Source organism: Macrobrachium nipponense, chromosome 27, assembly GCF_015104395.2.
Source record: "Macrobrachium nipponense isolate FS-2020 chromosome 27, ASM1510439v2, whole genome shotgun sequence".
NCBI classification, from domain to species: Eukaryota; Metazoa; Arthropoda; class Malacostraca; order Decapoda; family Palaemonidae; genus Macrobrachium; species Macrobrachium nipponense.
The window spans coordinates 32,257,327-32,279,631 of record NC_087216.1 but is presented as its reverse complement, the minus strand read 5'-3'; the positions used below and the strand labels follow the sequence as shown (position 1 = coordinate 32,279,631).

The following is a 22,305-nucleotide window of genomic DNA, read 5'->3' as shown; positions in this document are numbered from 1 at the left end:
TCCGCTTCATTTCAGCCACCATGTTCACCATGACTCCATCAGCAAAAGCATTAAAGCGTGAGTCAGGAGCATAAACGCCTTGGTAGATCAATGATAGTTGGCCTGAAGTAAAAACAAATGACCAATTATATAACTGATCTGTAGGTGACAAGTCAGTGATTTATTTACATGAAATTTTGTTCTAAAATTTGTGGATTCAGGCAACTGGGAACCTGCTCTTGGAACATTTTCAAACTGGATATGATTCTAATTTACTTCACAAGGTGGTGGGCAAGGGCTAATTTTCAACAAGCTTGGGCCACTTAAGAGAAAAGTAACGACAGTGTCATTGTTCACACATCTTGACTGCGTTCATATCTCAATTCTATCATCTCAGATCCGATGTACAATTACCAAGTTGTGTTACTTTCCTACAAGGATATTTTTGCAGGGTTCAAAGACAGAAACATTGTTAATATATAGCTCTCATCCTAGAGGTCAGGATAATAATGGTGCCATATCCAACATGGATGCTGAAGGCAACTGAGCAACACATACGGTTGTCCTACCAATTTTTGATGGTACCCCTCAAACACTTTTATAGTATGCACCATAGCACCAAATTTTTAAGGCCACCATAAACAGCTGATGATCAACAGCTGATATTCTAGCTGGCATCCTTCCAAAACCTTAAAGTCAATACAGTTGCGCCAAAGTCTGCTGTAAACAGCTGACCCACATATAACAGTGCCTCACCATGGGGTCTCTCTAACAACCTTGAATACAAACAATGGTACTGGATCCACTTTCACAGCTTACCAACATTCGACAACATGCCACAGTGTCCGTTAACAGCCTAGAATAAATATAATACAATCAAATCATTCCTGCCATCCCTGGGTTGACCTACCTATGGCAGTAACATCCAATGTGGCTGTTGCTAGTAATTGACTGATACCTACTTATACCATCAAATAACAGTGATCTCTAACAGCTGTGCAAATATAACCGAAATAGAGCAACGCAACTCTTGCTCAATGTTTTCTTTAAAGTAAATATAAGCATGCCAAATCCCCTCTGGCAAGTGCTTACAGCTGTTCTCTACTTCTTGGTTGATACGTGTACCGTGCATGTGTAGTACTGAAGTTTGCTCACAATCAAGTTTTTTTATATATTAGGTAATTTCGCATACAATGAAAAATATCTGAAAGCATGAGAAATAAACGAGCAAACTACCAGGTCTAAAATATTCCAATCACAATTGCCTTTTATTTCTAAGACTGTATTTTCATTTCATATAGTAACGTAATTTTTATGTCATACATTTGCATTATGATATTACTTTGTCTTTGATATGTTTAAACGCAATTTTTCGACAAAACTGTATCAAGTTTTTCAATAATTACAATGCAACGAAATCTTTTCAAAGGTATGGATTGTCTTTCTAATACAGAAACATTGTAGTCATTCATAAAAGCGTGTCGCTTTAAGAATGACGGCACCAACGCACTGTGTCAGATCAACGGCCCGAGTTGCTTCAGAAATTTGTTGCACTCTGGACTAGTCGTACTAGAATACGTATTATACAGCACACGTATACTGGTCAATGCCACATGATCATCAGCTGTAATATTTCAGAATGTGAGTTCGGAAGCAATCTTTCCATTGCATTTATAAAGTGCATGCACCGATATCTCTAATTCATGACTATTCTATAATCTTTGTTTCAGGATGCCCAGAACATTAGGGTAAACAACCAAATGGCCACCATTTCACTCGAAATGATCATTTTTTCACTTGATATTTAATTGGTGAAACAACAATACAATTACATCTTTAAGCACATCATTCAAAAAATAAGTTTCAATCTTTTGAATGGTTTGATTAAAGATGTAATTGCATTGCCGTTTCACCAATCAAATATCGAGGGAAAAAAGTGGCCATTTCGAGTGGAATGGTGGCCATTTGGTGTTTACCCTAGGTGGTGAGGAAAGGAAACAGCAGCCAAGGGAATCCCAAATCTCTGGAAGGTATCTTGGAGTAGGTGGATATGTTTACGGGTTACGTCAAGAGGTCCTGCTTACTAGATCATCTCCACCCCATAACTCCTCTTCGCCTGAACCGAACTCACACTTCAAGTACTCGATCAGCAACCTGGGCTTGTCTATAATTCAGTTTTGACTTTCCTCATACAATAATCGTTACATAAACGTATTGCATATATAATTTAGGCCAAAGGCCAAGCACTGGGAGCTATGAGGTCATTCAGCGCTGAAATGGAAATTGACAGTAAAAGGTTTGAAAGGTGTAACATTAGGAAAACCTCAAAGCAGTTGCACTATGAATGAAGTGTTAGGAGAGGGTGGAAAGTAAGATGAAGAAAGAGAATATGAAAGGAGGTACAGTAAAACGAAAGTGGTTGTAGCTAGGGGCCGGAGGCGCGCTGCAAAGAACCTCAAGTAATTCCTACAGTGCACTGCATGAGGTTCACTGACGGCACTACCCCCCTATGGAGAATGAGATAGGTTAACTTGTTAGAATGAAATAGGTTTAGAATGAGATAGGTTAACTTGTTGGAATGGGATAGGTTAACTTGTATGCTCAATGCCGAGTATGAAGAGACACCAAGACAACACCCAGCATACAAGATAGATTGCTTGACAAATTAGACCAAAAGTTTATTACACTTACGACTGGAAGGACCAGGTTTCGCGGTGACAGAAGCATTTGTTGTCTCTCTTTGAGCTTCATCTGTTGAGAAGGAAATAAAATATCCTTGATGATCAGTTGAAAATGGTATGCCTGCATTCTCACGCAATATACAATATAATTTGCCCGTATTTATAAACCACTGGGTTCATGAAATTCGGCGGTAATTAATCTTTATTCATTTTTCTTAATTCACACCTACGAGAAATAAATTTAACCGCAATTGTGGTACATTAGCCAAGTTCTTCAAGTAGCCAACTATCTATGATTGAAAATGACTACTTCAAATATTCCCACAAATAACACTGCAGGACAGTGATTGAGACGAAGTCTTACAAATGATGAAATATCTATTCTACTATAAGCTGAAACTTCTCTAAGAAATTGTCAGGGTGTGTAAGATATCACAATCAAATTTGCCCCTAAACACTGGGTGTTCAACGATTTGTAGTAAACCAAATATTTATTATACCTTTCCGACTGATGAGTATGAAGGAACTGATATACAGATGAAATTATTCACAAATTGAAGGTAGAACTTGCTTTTTCTTCTATACTTTCCTAGAAAACCCATTGGACATCAGTTTTCGATCATGTTACGTATTATTACTCAAAGTGAAATGGTATCAGAATACACCACAGTCCTTTCGTTATGATTTAACTATTACTTTCTTGGATTCAAAAAATTATTATGTTAACTTTGGAATGTTTCTTTCCTTTTTTTCAACATTGAATGTCTTCTTGATAATACTGCTTGTTCCAGGTAGCTTCGCTAACCAGTGTCATGTACAAAGATGTGTTTTTGCCATCGTTACCTGGCAAATAGCTCAACTGAACTAACATAAAACGTCTTTCATTGACCTTGTCATCATGTCATTTTCATCGTAATCTTAATTCAATCCTATTTCTTTGACCAAGTTCCAACAAACGAGTATATTAGGAGAAAAAATTTAAAGTTTTTGATATGAAGGTAAATTGCAAGTAAAGGACAACTACTTTAACGGATCTGTTGATGTCAAATGTTGTTCTTCAACCAAAATCCACATGAAAGATTTGTGTCAGTCACCTTAGAAAAATAACTGGACTCACAAAGCAAAATTCAACAGCAATATTCAATAAGAAACAATAAAGCAGAACAAGCTTCCTAATTTAATCAAAACAAAGAGAAAATGATGAAAGGTGTCAAAATTAAACAATGTAGCAAAAAAAAAAAAAAAAAAAAATCGTTATCACAGGGAACTGAACAACCGGTTTTGTTGAATGGCTGGGAACGTATCTAAACCAGAGATGTATAAAAATGTGAAATCAGTGACGAGATTCCAGTAGTCGTGCCAGCATGCGCCAAGTTCATGTTTTTGACACTTTGGCATTCATGAATTATTCATATTTTGCAGAGATTTGGCAAGGGTTAATTATGTAACAATGTGGGAGTCAGTTTGAATCATAGCACATGTTACTGATAAAATTGAAACAATAATATTCCAGGAATACTTTTGGATGAGTAGGTTCTTGAATAATTTGAAACCTTCAATTTTCTTGGTCATACAAGCGCTAAAAAATTGAATTATGAAGCAAACGTTAAAACGAGGATAAGAGAACTGTGTGCTTAGTGAAACGTATTAATCAGAAAGCTTAAATTTTTTCTCGTTTAAAATGTGATCGTTTTAAAACTTCGTGTTAGTCCCTGTACTGTGCTGCAGTATGAAGTGATTTAAGAAAGCAACCATCTAGAAGAGACGATGGAATTTACTTTAAGTATAAAATGGTAAGCATATTTCATGTAAATCCTTTTCAGTAGTAATGGTACAACAGACATGTGACTTCTAAACAATGTGCAAAATCATACACACACAAAATACAGTAATCAGACACTCACCAACAACTTCAAATTCCTCCTGAAGTCCATCTTGTATTTCAAGACCAATAGTATCATCGTCTAAAAGGTTAAGATCAATTTTGACCAAGTCATTCTGGGAAACGTTATATCCTTTTGTAGCTGAAAAAGAAAAAGGTCATCTGTGAGGTATACTGATCAATATATGAGGACAGTGAATTGAATGCCACTATACTCGGTTTTTTTTTTCATCTATCCCCAGCGTGTGGTGTTTGCGTATGGTAACACTGCATCCTAGGCTTTAGATAGTTACATTCAGCTTATATTCAACAATAATAAATAATAACCTTTTTTCGGATATTAACGGTGTAATTCGCATACAGTAAATTATTAAAACACTTTTCAGTTGCAAATGTACACCCAGATATCCTTTTATTTACCTAAAACTTACACATAGCGTAACTATCTAAAGCCCGGGATGCAGTGTTACCATACGCAAACACCACAGGCGGGTGGACAGATGGAAAAAAAAAGAGTATAGTCGTATGTGGTTAGCGTTTTTATTAAGTATGGTATATGGGAGAAATCTGAATTATGTAAAAAGGGAAAACAAGGCCAGTTGGGCCTTGTACTATTTTGTAAATGCTTTTTGATCCACTGCACCTCCGTCGTTAACACGTATTGCAGACAAACTTATTACTATCTTACCTCTCTCTCCCCAAGGTCAGCATTTCCAGTCTTGAAGTTCAGTCTCCAACAACTTTCAATGAACCTGCTTCTACATCACATACTGACTGACAAACTCATTAAAGATTTATGATCTGAGTCTATCATCTGCACTAAGTACACGAACATCTGAGGATGCAGCTGTGTCTCCTACGAAAGCATGGTCAGATTTAAGAAGCCAAGACTGGGAATGATCCATTGTCTTCAGCAAGTGGCTGTTACCAGCGCAAAGGGTATTGTAATTGTTATTATTTAGGCTCTGTAAGAGTGGGATCCATTAGTTGGTGATGCCAAAGAGGAGGGTTATGCAAATTGCGACTGATTTCCATCTGCTTTACTTGGGTGCTGATTACCTGACAGTTTGTGTCCTGGTCTTGTAAAACAAAGTTGTCCAAACTTTTATGTGCATTCATGACTTATTAAAGTCAATTGAATTTGGAAGGACAATTCAGATAAAATATTCAGAAGTAGCATTGTTTGGGTGCTGAACATTGAAATGTAATTCCGTATACTGAAATGAACAACGGAATAACAAAATGCTTGAAACCTACTACCTAATGAGAGATATGAGGTTGATGTTCACTGACGATTTTTTAAATTCTTATGGGATTGAGGCAACTCAGTACTCAGGCTTTGTTCCAGGTTGACATTTAGTTTGTTTCTCTGTTTTGATTTGATAACACTTAGTGTGGAGAAAGAGGCTTCACCAAGATAGGTAGAACCAAATGACAGAAGTATTTCCAAAGCCTCTTTTCCAAAGTCATGATGCTCCTTTACACAGTTCCAAAAGCCATGTGCCATTCGAGGTTTCAATTATCATTATGGGGCCAAGATCTGCACACACTTCTAACATACTTTCCAAAGGCAACTAGGAAGCTGCTTCTTCTCATTTTCAGTTATGAGGAATGGATTTCTAACCCAGTCCAAAGTAAGACTTAAAAGCACTATAGTAGATTCACATCAATCGTACATTCGATGTCTAGGCCAGTCCCTTACGACGTTCCTGATTGGCTGACGTGGAACATAGATCCTACCCATGTGAACTCTCGAGAGAGACTGAGTTTCCAGCCTTGTGATTGGCTTATCAACAGCCAATCAGGTTGATGTGAATCTACTATAGTAAGATTGTCAAATGCTCTGCAATGACTGATTTCATAGTATCTTTCTCATCGTAGTTATTGAAAACAATAGGCACCAGACAGAGGAAAGCACCTAAGATCTCTTTCTGAGCATGTCTCTTTCCATAACTCTATTTTCTTTCGAAAACAAGCAACTTTACCATGCCAGTTGAGAATGTTTGTATCACTACCCTGCAGAGATAAATTTAACTCATTCAGTTTGACGAATATCTGCAAGATATGCCAGTTGCGCAATTTACTGTGTTAGCCAAACGTATAAACATATTTTAGCGTGGATGTGACAGGGGTAGTGAAGCTTGTTGAGCTAGCCAGGAAAATGGGTTCGGTAGATCCATCATTGCAAATTTTCGTGAAGGAGCAACAAGACCAAGCACTTGCAGATTAGCAGAGGGAAAGAGAAGCAGCAAGAGAGGAAGCTGATGAGCATTGTGAACTTGAAGTTTAGCTGACGCGGAAATTGACGGTGAAAAGGTTTGAAAGGTTTAACAGGAGGAAAACCTCAGAGCAGTTGCACTATGAATCAATTGTTAGGAGAGGGTGGAAAGTGTTGCACTTATGAATAAATTGTTAGCAGAGGGTGTAAAGTAAGATAAAATAAAGAGAACATGAAAGGAGGAACAGCAAAAGGAATTAAAGAAGTTGTAGCTACGGGCCGAAGGCACGCTGCAAAGAACCAAAGGTAAAGTCAACAGTGCACCATATGACTGTGTACTGACGGCGATAACCCCTTCGTGGTGCACGGAATTATGTTACAACTTCCCCATAACCTTTACTTTCTCCATCATGTTTTCTTTTATTGTTACTTGCCCCTTATCATCTTTGTATAGAGCTCATTTAGCTTTTCTTAACCATATCCCTCAACTCTCATCTTTACTTATTAACAATTAATATATATTCCTAAAAATCCGTATTGACTTCAGCACTCATTAAAGACAGGTCGTTAACCGACCTTTAAGCAATGAGAGACACAAAACTTCCGAGTGGCAGCTCAGCAACCTTACCTTGGTATTCAAGAGTCTTCACGAAGGCTTCGATCTCCTCCGGAGAATTCGGCGGCTTGGTACTACTACTCGTCTTAGGTGACCCATCAAGGGAAACACTGAAGGCGAGGGAATGCCGGATTTCGAAGTGGAGCAAAACAATGCCACCCACCAGGATATGCAACAATAATTGGTTCCCTGTAGACACAAGGGTGTTCGGCGAAGCACCACTTCTTGATAGTGGAGACATTTTTGTTTTGCCGTAATAAACCTGCAACAAACAACGAAATAAAAGTTTTTCATAAGGTTTATTTCAGACAAAATGGTGAGAACAGAGTTTCTATTCGATTCAAATGATCGGTATCCAGTATCGTCTATTTTCTTAAACTGACTCTTTAGATAAACTTCGAGTGACGAAAACGCATATAGTGACTAAAAGAGATATTGGATTTTGGGAACCGGAACCAATTGTGATTTTTTCTTGTGAATTGTAAAACATAATTAGTGAAGATTATATAATGAAGTAGGGCTCAAAGAATGAGGGGAGGAATCGCGGACATAACCAATAACCAAAGATCAGAAAATTCAGAGACTTTACCAGTCAAAACGCTACCCTCCGATATGTTACCCAGTCTAGACATCGTCTTTGGTTGAACAACAAAAGTAAAGTATATCTTAGTTTAACCAGACCACTGAGCTGATTAACAAGCTCTCCTAGGGATTGCCCGAAGGATTAGATATTTTCACGTGGCTAGGAACCAATTGGTTACCTATCAACGGGACCTACATCCTATTGTGGGATCCGAACCACATTATATCGAGAAATGAATTTCTAATCACCAGAAACAAATTCCTCTGATTCCACATTGGCAGAGCAGGGAATCGAACTCGGGACTACCGAATCGGTAGGCAAGCTTACGTAAACCACTCGTCCAACAAGGAGCTTCTTTGGTTTAAGAAAGCATGAACTTTGTATAGGATAAGGGAGTTAGGAAGCATAGACAGACAAAAAATAGATATTATGTGCTTGATGTGAAAGTTGGAAGTCGCATATTTCTATGTGATATCAAAATATGCACACAGGGATCAGGAGCTGATGGGAACGAAAATAGGTGTAAAAAACGGTATATGTTTTATTGTGAATGTTTTGCCATGATTAGCAGGTCTACGTAAATATAAAACAGCAAAGAAAAATTAAAATACAAACCTAAATACCCCTTGTTTGATACTGCAGCTTTTACTTGGGCTTCCAAGCTTGGCTGGTCAACACTTCCGTTGTACAAAATTCCACTCACGAAGGAATTTCCGTGAGATGGGATTAAATGAGTTAACAAAATTAATTTTTTTTTTCTTTTGTATGGTGTTTTTACGTTGCAACGGGACCAACGGCTTTACGTGACTTCCGAACCAACATTTAATGTTTATTGTCGTTGTTGATGGAGGATACTAAATGTGCCTTCTGAGCGGATTACTTAAGGTTCTTTGCAGCGTGCCTTCGGCCCTTAGCTGCAACCCCCGTTCGTTTATTTTGCCGTACCTCCTTTCATATTCGCTTACCTCCTTTCATATTCTCTCACCTCCTTTCATATTCTCTTTCTTCCACCTTGCTTTCTACCCTCTCCTAACTATTGATTCCTGGTGCAACTGTTTTGAGGTTTTCCTCCAGTAACACCTTTCAAATCGTTTACTCTCAATTTCCGTTTCAGCGCTGAATGACATGATAAGTCCCAGTGCTTGGCCTTACGTATAAATTCTATATAATTCATAGGCAAAATCGTCTGTCACAACCTTTTTTTTTTATTATTTTATCTCTTCTAAGTGGGAATGAAATGAAATAGATGCACCCATTCTCAATCCTTTTGTGTGTAATAACTAACATGAATGTTTGCTTGTTTGTTTGTTTGTATGGTGCTTTTACGTTGCATGGAACCAGTGGTTATTCAGCAACGGGACCAACGGCTTTACGTGACTTCCGAACCGCGTCGAAAGTGAACTTCTATCACCAGAAATACACATCTCAATGGAATGCCCGAGTATCGAACTCGCGGCCACCGATGTGGTACGCCAACACCATACCGACCACGCCACTGAGGCGCTAACTGACATGAGGTCCCTTATTCGGATGCAGAATTAAATAAGCCACTGATGAAATTTCTCTCAATCGAACTTTGTTCGTCTCGCGAAAGCTCTTTCCTAATGTACGAAATTCACTGACATAATAATTAGGATGATCCGAGAATCGCTCCACATGATATTTGCTCTTATCATTAATTATCTTGGATTTCCAGTTTACTGCAGCAAAGTAAATAATGACAACGGTTTTTTTAATTGGTTTGCTAAGTGTATATTTATGATGTATCCCAACTAAACTTTAGTTAGCACAGAATTTTGGTTCACCGAGAAGCCAATGGAAGCTAACCATGTTTATCCAGCATGGAGGCCAGCAAAGTACAACCTACTGCATTACAGCCCAGTAAAACTTCAAGTTCAATCACCACTAATCACGAAAAACAGTCATGTCCCTGTTTGTAATTTTTTTGTGGGGAGGCGTGGCAAAATAACAGTTGTGGATACATATTACAATGTGTATTGCATCAATGTGTAAGACTTTATTATGACTAATCATTTTAATGCCGCAACTACCACTGATGACTAGCTATGACTTGCTGTACGACTTGTCGCAGGTGGGCGTAAGGAGTATCACGACTGCATTTTTTCATGCAACTAGTCATCATAGTATGCGTTTGTACAAGTCATACAACTCTCAAAAAAGATTATCGATGACCAGTTCCAAGTTGTAGAGGCCTGTTGCACAATAATGTGTCCCTTATTTAAGGAAACTGAAAATTATATGAGACTTCCTCATACCAAACCATTTGCTGACATGATTTGAGCAACCGTTTAACAACTCCCAAGCACCTTGTCATTTATCCTTGAAAAGGCCAGATTATTTCTTTAAAAGTACTGCCAGCCTGGCTTTGTGATGGCGGTTGATCTAGGCTCTAGATGTCCCCATCAAAAAATGCTCTTGGGTGGCCAATCAGTTATACCATCCCCCCGCCCCCCCCAAAGGTCAAAACTGAGTGTCAGGGACCTTCCAGTGCGACTCGTATACTTGGTGGAGTGAGTATGGTGATCAGGGATTAAAAGGATGCAAAAATGCATACTTCATTGTGAATGATTGCTTATATATACACATATATTTCACACTTTTGCATTTTTCTCGTTGTAAATATGTGCAAAAATTTTGTACATGATACGATAATCACTTTTTCCTCCGTGTTCTGAATAGCGTAATTCTCTCTGACGTTCACGTATGGCTTTATGTTGTTATTATTATTCATTTTTCCTAAAAGTTAGTTTCAATATGCTTCATAGTTTTGATCACTTTTTTAAAAAGAATGATGGACTATTGCGTCCCATTTATTCTTATTTCTGATTTATGGATTTGCATTCACTCTCTCGTTAGCCCTGGAGATGGGATTTGTATCCCCACAACGATGGTAATGAAAACAAATTTATAACTAGAAATGCTGAAGTTTCTACTGGCCATATTGTTCTCATTATATTTATGTGTATATATATATATATATATATATATATATATATATATATATATATATATATATATATATATATATATATATAGTTGGAATATTGTCCCTTGGTTGCGGTGATCTTACAATCGCCTGTGTAGAGCTGTACTGGTGCGACCTATGTAGCCATTGCTGAGGGCTTGACATGTCCCTTAGATACATTTAAACTTGTATGCTATGTTGATCGACAGCCACATCTTTCTATAAGGGACTCTGCTATTTCGCATTACAACGGTGCTGAATAGCTTCCAGGGCAGTAGACGCGTAAAGAAATACTCTCGATCGGAACCGTTGACTTGTACCTCTGGCAATGATCTTTTCCATGACCTTGACCTTACCCTTGAACTGGCTGTGATATGTGGCTTTGTAATATTACAACATGGTGCTTCTTGGTGAGGTAGGCGTCGTCACTGGTGTGCTGGCATACATCCAACCGTTTTCGTATGCACCCTTCGCATCCGTTAAGGAGCTGCCTGACACGTTCGAGCTCTGCGGAAGCAAATTACCAAAGAGAGTATGGAGTAGATCTTGTGCGTGAGCAGCTTTCCATGAGGAACAATGCATAATTGCGCATCTCATGTACGCGGCTACCACAGCGTTGGTATGGGTCGGGGTACACCCTGACCGCGTTGCTCTTTGGTACGCGTTAGTCTCAATGGAAGGAAGATATCGTCTATTTATTGGGAAAAAGAGACCAAAATATAGAGTTTAGGCCAAAGCCCAAGTACTGGGACGTATGACAGTAGGAAGGTTTGAAAGGTGGAACAGGAGCAAGCCCTCGCAGTTGCACCGTGAATCAACTGTTCGGAGAAAGTGGTAAGTAATGAGAGAGAGAGAGAGAGAGAGAGAGAGAGAGAGAGAGAGAGGTAGTAATCTATATATCGGAGCATATATCTCCAGTTTGGATGGAAATTAAAAGTTCCTTCCTCGGCATCTGCCTCGTACATATTAGCAAATAAGACGCCAAGGATCCCGTTTGCGACACCATCTAACTGTCGAAAGAGGCCACCCCTATGTGAGAGGAAGGGGCGTGGCATCCATGGGACGGACTCCTTATGATAAGATCGACGGTCCCGTTCGCGAAAAGACTTTCTATGTCCAGCGATGCGATGGTACTAGATCTCGGAGGCGTAGTATTCAAAATATCGATGAACTCTGCCGGGAAACCCACCGAGTAGAGACACCAGAATGGGAACACCTGTTTGAATTTTTGTGTCAGTACAGAAGAAGATATTTTTCATTTTCTTTTATATTGTCTTGCTTACAGAGAAGAACACATTAGATCAATTGGCCTTCAGCAACCGTATGAATAGAATGAAAAGGATATTGTTGGAGAATTCCTATTTAGTGAAGAACAATGAAATAAGAAAAGAGACCTTAAATAAGATGTGGAAAAAAAGAGAAAAAAAGAATTGAAGAGCTTAACAATTAAATATAACTCTTACGATTAAGAGGCGCCGTTGTAAAGGCATTGCCTCAACCCATAACCATAACTTGGCAATTATAGGGCGCAACGGGTTTCCATCCTGATGGGTCTTCACGGTGCCGTAACAATCCCCTGGGCCGTAGTCTCCGAGGATTCTAAGCAGTTTCATGGATCTATTGTCAGGATTTATTCTCTTAATTATCGCACTAATGTTTCTCTTCAGGTTTTCTGTAGGGCCCTTGCATGCCCAGGGGCTGGAATTTCGCAGAATCACTCGAGTCGGTCAATGTTGAGGTTTGACCAACTCGAATTCTTTTATTAATGTTTCGCCAGCTATACATATATATTTATATATATGTGTGTATACATACATACATGTAACATGCATATATATATAATATATATATATATATATATATATATATATATATATATGTGTGTGTGTGTGTGTGTGTGTGTGTGTGTGTGTGTGTAGGCTCGTCATTTTGGTGGGCAAAGGGGGGCGACTACAGAAAATTTGTGAAAAAAGCACAGTCCTGGCACCTGTATCCAGAAGGCATATTAGTGTTAGCCATTTCCGACGGTCCAGCTCAGTCAGGATTTGACCAACTCAGTGAGGAGCATGGAGGGTGGGGGTTAGCCCCTCACCCCACCTTGGAGCCATCACAGTATCTAATTAGCTCCACCTCGAAAACAATACCGTCGAAAGAGAATTACAACTGATAACTAGATCGGGAACTGGCGGATTCGTGTCACCATAAAGGCAAACTGGAAATATATTTGTTAGCATAACTATGTTTTGTTGATCTGAGTAATCAAAGGTCCATTAGAGAAATAGAGAATGATTTAACCATTACAGTCAATACCTGGGTATTCCTGAGGACTCGCTTGGACGGTTCCCGACTTCCTAGTTTCTGATTCACCTGAAGTTTACATCACTTTCTTTCTCTGCCGAGATAACATGAAGGTGTTGGTGCGTTACTCTGAAGAGCACTACTTTCTCTGCTCTTCTCAAAATCACAAATTGCACTCTGTGTGTTGCAAGACTTCACTTGTCCACTAATAACATTCAGACACTTCAAGACCTTTGCATAGTTGCGTCTTACAGCAGAAGCAGAACTGCAGGACGATAACTGAGCAAGGTCGTATCGTCACGTCACCTGAACGTCTCACCAGGTACTGACTCTCGCCTAAGGAATTCAGATATGGCCACCTCTGTCTCGGCTCGGTTACACTTCAAGGGGAGTTGCTAGAGATGCAGTTTTTAATTGCTCTTTATTTCCTTTGAGTTTCAGTACTCTTGGCGTTGCTCATTTTTGTTCTGAGTTGCTGCACTCATTCCGTTTATTCTTTTATATGAATAATTTTAAGTTAATTTTCTACGCTCTTACTCTTTTATTTTTATTTACTTCGGTGTTGCTGCTAGTCCCTTTTTATGGCTACTGCAACCTGCTGTATTTCTTTCTTTAAATTATGACATCGTCCTTGTGATTCAGGATGTTTCTGGATTTTGTTTATCACTGCACGTAAGTTTTTAACAGTTATTTTTTTTAATTTTCTTTTACAACCGTATGCACAGACCTCACGTTACTGTAGCAAACGATAGTAAATTTCTTATTACTACCAACGATATACATGACACTGCAAGACTATAATCCAATTAACAATGAGCAAACCATACTTTAAGGCAGAGCAATCCTTTTTACGGTTGATAACTTTAAATTCATTTTCAAGCTCACTAGGCCTTGGGCATTATTGCGTCTACCGTACCCAGCCTAGGTTTGAAAGAGATGGGAAAATAGAGCATAGAACCACACAATGAAATGCAGCAGCTAGTCCAATTTTAAGTAAAGAACAACCTGCTGTCATCGTGTGTCCGTTTTCTATACCCCTTCAAAGGTTAAGCAAAATTATATGAAAATTGTCAACTGGGAACGTAAAGGTCCCACGCATATCCAGTTACATGGAAACCAGAAACGAACAAAGAAAGGTATAGAGTATGACAGAAAAAGCTGAAACTAAATGAAGATCAAACAAAATATATATTTTAATAGAATAAAAAAGGAAACTAAAAACAAACTGGAGAGAGTGAGAGGTTCTTAGGAGTATTAGCTGATGAAAATTGAAAGGGGACGGAGCTTTTATTAAATAGAAAAAAAAGAGATATGTAGCCTTTATGAAAGAATATTGAAATACTAAAATTGACCAATACTAATTGTATTGGTCATGCCATGACTAGACGTAATAAGAATCTTTATCATTGAAAGTCCACCCCTTTTTATCGAAGAGATTAGACGCAGCAGCCATATTAATAATGAATTCATCTCCAAGAGCTTCATTGGTCATTTGCTTAACCAACAAGGAATGACAAAACGTTTGTTTTGACATTAATTGTAGCAAAGAATCTAAAGAAAAAAAAAGAAAAGAAAAAGTGAGCCGAAGTACAATCGAGTTTTCTGTCCGGTGGTGGCCTTAGCCGCGGCCCATGAAACTCAGCCTCGACCCGGTGGTGGCCAATGTTGTTGGTATCCATAGCGCTGCCACAAGTACGATTATGGCAAACTTTAACCTTAAACAAAATAATAACTACTGAGGACAGAGGGATGCAATTTCGTATGTCTGAAGATTGGAGCGTGGATGATCAACATAACAATTTGCAGCCCTCTAGCCTCAGTAGTTCTTTAGCTCTGACGGAAAGACAAAGCCGGCACAATAGCTTTCTTTTATAGAAAACTAAAACAGATTCCAACAAAAATATTCCACCGAAAGCATAAATACTCCTTCGCTTAGAGACTTGCTTCTTAAAGTGTGGTCCGCGGACCCCCAGGGATCCGTGGAATGTTCCAAGGGGTCCTCAGGATAATGTGAGGAGGAAGTGTTGCTGTTAAGTTCACTAAAATTTGTGTGCAAAATTGAAAAATTAATAATGTTGTAAAAGTTATTTCAAGTAAAATGTAAATATTTACGTTAAAGATAATCCAATAATAGCTAATTCAGCAGCAATTTTCGTACTATATATTATACCCTGAAAACACTTTCAAACCCAAGAGGGAAATTATCATAATAAGGGGTCCGCTATATGAGTCATTTTATTAAAAGGGGTCCGCTACACAAGGAAGTTTAAGAAATACCAGCTTAGTGGAAGAACGGTCAGATACAGACTAAGTGTAGCCAAGCTGCAGTAGAGAAATGGGTCTTTGAATAGGCGCCATGTGGTACTACACTCTTCAGCAAGTTGCTCAAAGGGTTAAGAAGACGTGGTAGCTTCAGAGATGTTAATAAAATACGAAAGTAAGGATTTTAAACAGAGTTGACCCAAAGGAACAACTTTTAAGAGAAGCCTATGAACTGTACGGTACAAATAAAACTGGGTTCTGCGTATGGACGAATGAGGGCCTCCCATTATTAACACGAATGACGACATTGACGATAATGATGAATGATGAACATTTTCTCCTGGAGAAAAGTTTTATAAACTGGAGCATGGAAATAGCCGAAATACCCGATAGAAAGAGGAAAGAGAAGTGAAGTGGAAAAAAGAAAATGATGGATGATTAAGCACAAAAATGTATTAGATGATTGAATTGAACTGAATATAGAATATAGGCCAAAGGCCAAGCACTGGTACCTATGAGGTCATTCACAACTGAAAGGGAAATTGACAGTAAAGCGTTTGAAAGGTGTAACAGGAGGAAAACCTCGCAGTTGCGCCATAAATCAATAGTTAGGAGAGGGTGGAAAGTAAGATGGAAGAACGAGAATATGAAAGGAGGTTCAGTTAAAGGAAAGAAAGCGGTTGCAGCTACAGGGCCCAAGGCACGCTGCAAAGAAAATAATGCCCACGCACTAAAGGAGTTACCCTCCTACGGGGAAGAACGTAGCAGGGGATTGATATTATCTGAAGACGCAATGTACAGAGGAAAGAGAAACTTAGATTGGGAAAAAGCTTTCCCAGTTGCCAGATGCTAGACGATGGTCATTCATCACTTCGAAGAACGAGCGCAAAGACGACGAAAGGAACAATAGTTGAAATTCTTCAATACTGAATATGCGTTGTGCAATGGGATCCAAAGCGGGGAGAACACGCATGCCAGTTATCTAAGAAGGTAATGCAATTTTGTCGTAAACGTGTGCTTCTCTGTAAAACTGAAGCTTCATAGCACATCATCTCGATAAACCAGCATGACAGTCACCCACAAACCCAATTTTAACAATCATCCCCCCACTGTTCTCTCTCTCTCCTTCTCTCTCTCTCTCTCTCTCTCTTATGAACGACATTAATTCTGTGTGTGTGTGAATATAATTTTCATCCTTAAAGTATGAGACTAAGATCACATGACGTAAGTTAACAAGTTTGGTCATCTTAATGAGTGATGAGAAATGTAGTGAAATGAACATTTCATAAACACTATAAATAATAATTTCAACATGATAGCGAAATATATAGAATGAGAAATAAAAAGTCCAAGAGAAAGGAAAATTGATTAAAACGTTTGACGTGTCTAATTAAATATCTAGTTTATATTCTTAACCTATCGGCTGGTACCATTTAACCTGAGAATGTAGTACACATTACTATTGATGCCAGGCTTATATGTAACCTATTAATGATTTGTTAGATTATCTATTTTATAACGTAGACAAAGTCAGCTGGATATACCGTCTTCTAATAATGTCTTAATAGAACTGATCAAATTAAATTAAATTCAGCTCTAGCAAAAGTATTTGTAAATCATGAAAATTCCCGTATCAACAACAGCAAGTTATCTATACATAGACGGAATTCTTTGCGTGCGGTACAATTTGTAATGAAGATGGAAGTTGAAGATAAAGTACTCATTTTGGAAGGCTATGTAGCTGAAGAGGTAGGGGGTTGAAATGTATGGTATACAGAAAACCTACCAATATTACTTATACTTCATACAGGCATATTTCTTCTAGCCAAAACCATACACTATAGAAATCAATAATTACGTCTGTTTTATTAAAAGACTTACGGTTAAGTACTCCTGAATGAACTGGTATCGTGATATACAATTTGTAATTGGGTTCACGAAATATAGAATTTCCTGAGACTGTATATGACGATGCATTTCGGACGGCAAAAAAGGAATTTTTACAATAACAAGAACTTACTTCCACTATCTGGTACTTTAGATTAACATATAAATATTCTCAATTTAATCAAAACCTAAGATTTAATGTGGGGCAATAAAAAAAATTGCATATAAACAATTCTCCTGGGTATTTTCTGGCAAAGGACGCTGCTAGATTACAGTAAAAATGATTCACGCAAGGTAAGCTAACTCTAGGCCTATCAACAATATGTGAAGGAATAACCAATTCATCTGAAATTTTAGTTAAAAACACTGATTCACCTGACTTAGAATGAAATAAGGAAAAAAAGAATCACGACCATGTTCTGATAGAGAGGCGCTCATTCTTCATTCGGACTCCGAGCATTGGAGAGAGAGAGCAACCTTAACGGTAACACCGTTAGAGAGAACCGGTAACTGTTAACCAAACATCACTCAGCAAACGGCCAGGACTGGTGGCAACTACACGAGCACGCTCCAGCATGCCATGGCCTCCTTACCTGCCGTGAAGTTTTCGTTGGTTCTGCCTTCCCTCCCACCTCCTACCGTGATCACCGAGGGAGTGAGTAGAGAGATTGAGAGAGAATTTCTTTGTTTTCTCATCTCGAAGCTTCCAGCTGGTACTACGGCTCCCAAGGCTCACCCAGCACAAACCCTCTCCCGTCCCACCTACCTGCCCCTTTTCAGGTCTTATTCAACGAATGTTTCCTTTTCATTTTCCGCCGCGCGTTCGCTTACTATTCTTGATGAATTGAATATAAAGTTTAGGCCACAGGCCAAGCACTGGACCTGTGAGATCATTCAGCGTTGAAAATAATGTTGAAACAATTGTAAAGAGGGTGGAAAGTTAGATGGAAAAAAGAGAACATGAAATGAGTTATAGTAAAGAAAGAGGTTGCATCTAGGTGCCGAAAGGACGCTACCAAGAACCTTAAGTATTATCTTCACTGCACTGCACAAGGCGCACTGTTGGCACAACCTTTCTACGAGGGCTTACTATTCTTGATGACTCCAGGATCCCGGTGCCTCAAAGAGGCAGCCACACGCATACACACACACACAAAGGGAGCCAAGGAAATTAATATAATAGATTTGGGGCTTACCTTTAGTAACTTATCAAGACAACTCTAGAGCAGTACTAAATTGATCTAAAAAAGATCCCCAACCTCGTTTGTTACTTAATTCGACAATACACCTGATAACGAAATTACTCTGCAGAAAATCCATTCTCTCATGTTGACAGCGTTTCCAATCAGTCTCTCATATCTAGCAATTGAGTAGACACCACTAACACCCACGACGTGAGATTCGACAGGAATTTTATTCCTACTGAGTGTAGCTTCCATGAATTCCATCCCTGCATCTCGAGCTGCCTGTATACCAAGTCTACTTGGGACTCTTTCAGCAGTTTTCATCCCACAACAATCAGGTCGCTCATCTCCACTTTACCAAATTCTATGGCTACGGGTTTCATAATTTTGAACAGGTGTGAATTTTTTGTTGTAGATTAAGCCAGCATTGTGCTGGCACGGGTCCTTGCTCTTAGAACAGCCCGTAATAGGAATGGCAAGACACCTCTGGCTGTTCTTGATATGGTTGTAAATATTACACCTCTTCAGCAACTACATACAGCAAAACACTTAGGTCTTACAATCCTTCCCCTTTTTCAAAACCGTTGTTGAGAACAATTTTCTCCTTACATGCTAATTGATAATCCTTTTCCTCGTGTCCCCTTCTATTTTTGCAAACTATACTCGAAAACTTTACTATCCTAACCTCTGAAAGGAAAGTGAATGTTGTCTAGAAGGTAATATTTGTAAGCATGTGGGTGGCCAGACTTTTGGACTCCCAGATCTACTCTAAAGACTGAAACTCTTTTACGATCTACCAAAGTACATAATCACAAATTATTACGTGGGAAAAAAAATTTCAAATAGCGCCATTGTACGATAAGACATGAGTACAACTGCCTCACTTATATATATATATATATATATATATATATATATATATATATATATATATATATATATATATATAGCAAATAGATGGCATGGTCATGGGCTCCCTTTTAGGACCTTTCACCAATATTTTTATGTTATTTAGAGGAACAGTTCTTTAATCAGTGCCTAGATGATTTTAAACCCAGATTTTACATACGATATGTAGATGATAACGTTTTTTACTCTTTTTGGCCGAGGAACGTCATGCCCAGTTGATTTTAGATTTTGTAAACTCTTTTTCATTCCAATATTACTTTTACCATGGAAAAAGAATGTAATGGCCGCATTTCCTTTATAGATATTTTGGTCTCTCGCTCTGACATTTTCAGGAAGAAAACTTTTAACGGTCTTGGGTTAAACTTTTTTAGTCACTGTCCCCTTGCTTTCGAGGTTAATTCATGTAGAACTCTGATTCATCGAGCCTTTCCCTTTGCACCAACTGGAATAATGACTTTCACCTGGAAGTTAGGTTTTTAGAAACTTATTTTAAGAATAATTGTTATCCCATGAACATGTTCAATGAAATCCTTAAAGAATTTTTAGACAATATTTTTAAGCCAAAAACTGTAGTCTGCACCTTCCCAAAAAGATAGTGTATGTTCCACTACCAATTACTAATAATTCTGACCCACTCAAACGTAAATTATTGTCAATCTTGAGCCATCTATACCCTTATGTTGAGTTCAGATTTATTTTTAATAACCCACTAACAATTGGAAGACTGTTTCACTTTAAAGACACCCTCCCGGAGTTGATGCGTACCTGCACTGTTTATAAGTTTAATTGCCCAAAATGTAATTTTGGGACTTATGTTCCGAACGCCTACTTAAGGTGCGCATCGACTCTCATAGGGGTGTTAGCCATCGCACAGGCTTACCTTTAAGTAAAAACATACAGTACAGCGATTTTGAAATACTCGGACAACAAAAAACAGCCATTCACTTCCCTTTTTAGAGTCCTTCCATATCAAACAACAATCTCCAACACTCAATAACCAAACCACCTCTGTTCCTTTGTTCATTGCATAATTTGCTTGTTTGTTTGTTTGTTTTTTCTCCTTCCTTCTCTCTCTCTCTCTCTCTAGTACCCACACCACTTCTGCCCATTTCATTCGCAGTTTTCTAACTCGTCCAGTTGTCATTTAACTACGACATGAACAGTAGGGTCTCCAATCTTTTGTACTACAGAATCATTATTTTATTTTTTTTTACTCTGAATATTCATGTTTTTATTTTTCGCTCTCAGTATATTTCTGCGTATTACGTAATCTCTTTTAACTTGTTATCGTACTTTTATGATTTGCAGTTAACTTAGTTTTTATGTTCCTTTTTTACTTTGTGTTGTGTATTTTACGTTCCTTTTTTACTTTACGTTATGTATTTTAAAGTATTGTAATGTTTTTATATATAGTCAATCAGTACAGTTCTTACTGTTTCTCTTTTTTGTATAATTTTATAGATAAGTGACCCTGATGATGGGAAAAGCAATGTATTCCCGAAAGCTCGGCTGTGCCCTTGTTTTATTTTAAGGAAATATTAATGTCTGGAATATTACCACGTCTTCTGGCTATCCTGTTCCTCCATAAATTGAAATTTTCTAGAAACGACAACATACCCAGCTATATATATATATATATATATATATATATATATATATTATATATATATATATATATATATATATGCTTGTGTTTTCGTTTGTTTATATAGGATTGTGGGGGAACGGCGATCGACCAAACAAGAGGTCGCGATCGACAGATAGATGGCGATCGACTGTTTGGCCACCTCTGTTTTACTGTGTGTATATGGAGCACATTACGTCTCTCAGCCCATTGATGTGAAATGCTATTATGGCTCATAACCCAGTTCTGAAGACTACCAAGGCAATTACTTAAGAGAACTGGAATAATTAAAGTTTTTGTATTTTCATCGACTGGAGCTTCAATTTCTATATGGGCGACGATATAAATGCGAGTAACTTTAATACTAAGATAATTCAAAACATGCCTTATAAGATATTCCTTCCCTTCAAATGTATTTGTCTACCACTCTGTTAGAGTGATCACTGTCAGCACACTTTGAACAAATCCGTCATGGTAAGCATGTCTTTTCTTTTCATAAAAATTATATACCTAAATAGCTTGAAAATAAGCCTGTTACAGTAAGCAGATGGTGATATCCCTTATTATTCTGAAACAAATTATTCACGTCAACTAACTCGCTACCAGTGATAACTTTGGTTTTAGGAGAGAGGATTACCCTCATCACAGTTCATGCAGGGTGTGATCTCTATAGCATGTGAAGTTCTACTTGAAACATTTTCATCTTTCTCTTTATAGGGGGTCTTCATGTATTACTTTTCCGTAATCCATCTATACTTTTAAAACTTCGTATGGCGAAGATCTTGATGATGCTGCGGTAAGATAGCCTGGAATTCACATCCATCTGCAATACACATTCTTTGTTGTAGGCATTCTGGCGAGCGAGTGTGTTCCCCCACATCTTTGAGCAAATAACTGTTTCTCTTATAAACCAAAGCCTGTTTTTGCGACACTCTACCTTTCTTTCATTCAAAGTTTCAGTTTGACTTATGTTGTTAGTTTTGATTAGGATATAATATGAAAGTTGAGACTAACTCTTACGCTGAACTTGCTGAGTGTAACCTGTTTTGCATAAAAAATATGTCACACACACACACACACACACCCACATATACCTATGTATAAACAAACTTTTGCACATCATTTTCTTCTTTTACTTAACCTGGGTGAAAGTCACAAACATCCAGATTATCCCAGGAGTGTTGGAAGGTGTCATC

The 22,305-nt window shown here is 38.2% G+C and overlaps 1 protein-coding gene across 6 annotated transcripts in view; it reads right to left on the bottom strand.

Moving 5' to 3' along the window:
* The window catches only part of LOC135201005 (uncharacterized), a 44,620-nt gene extending 26,501 nt beyond the window's left edge, over positions 1–18,119 (bottom strand). For 2 of the 6 annotated variants that reach the window (XM_064229822.1, XM_064229825.1), the window contains exons 1-5: positions 13,256–13,590; positions 7,389–7,638; positions 4,565–4,684; positions 2,671–2,730; positions 1–102 (exon numbers count right to left, since the gene is read on the bottom strand). The exon at positions 1–102 is cut by the window's left edge and continues 49 nt beyond it. In XM_064229822.1, coding sequence (XP_064085892.1) covers positions 1–102; positions 2,671–2,730; positions 4,565–4,684; positions 7,389–7,617 — 511 coding nt within the window. In that variant the 5' untranslated portion in view covers positions 7,618–7,638; positions 13,256–13,590. Of the gene's footprint in view, positions 103–2,670; positions 2,731–4,564; positions 4,685–7,388; positions 7,639–13,255; positions 13,597–17,985 lie in introns of those variants that run through there. The other 4 variants (XM_064229821.1, XM_064229820.1, XM_064229823.1 and 1 more) reach the window with 4 other exon arrangements.
* Positions 18,120–22,305: the final 4,186 nt, after the last annotated feature.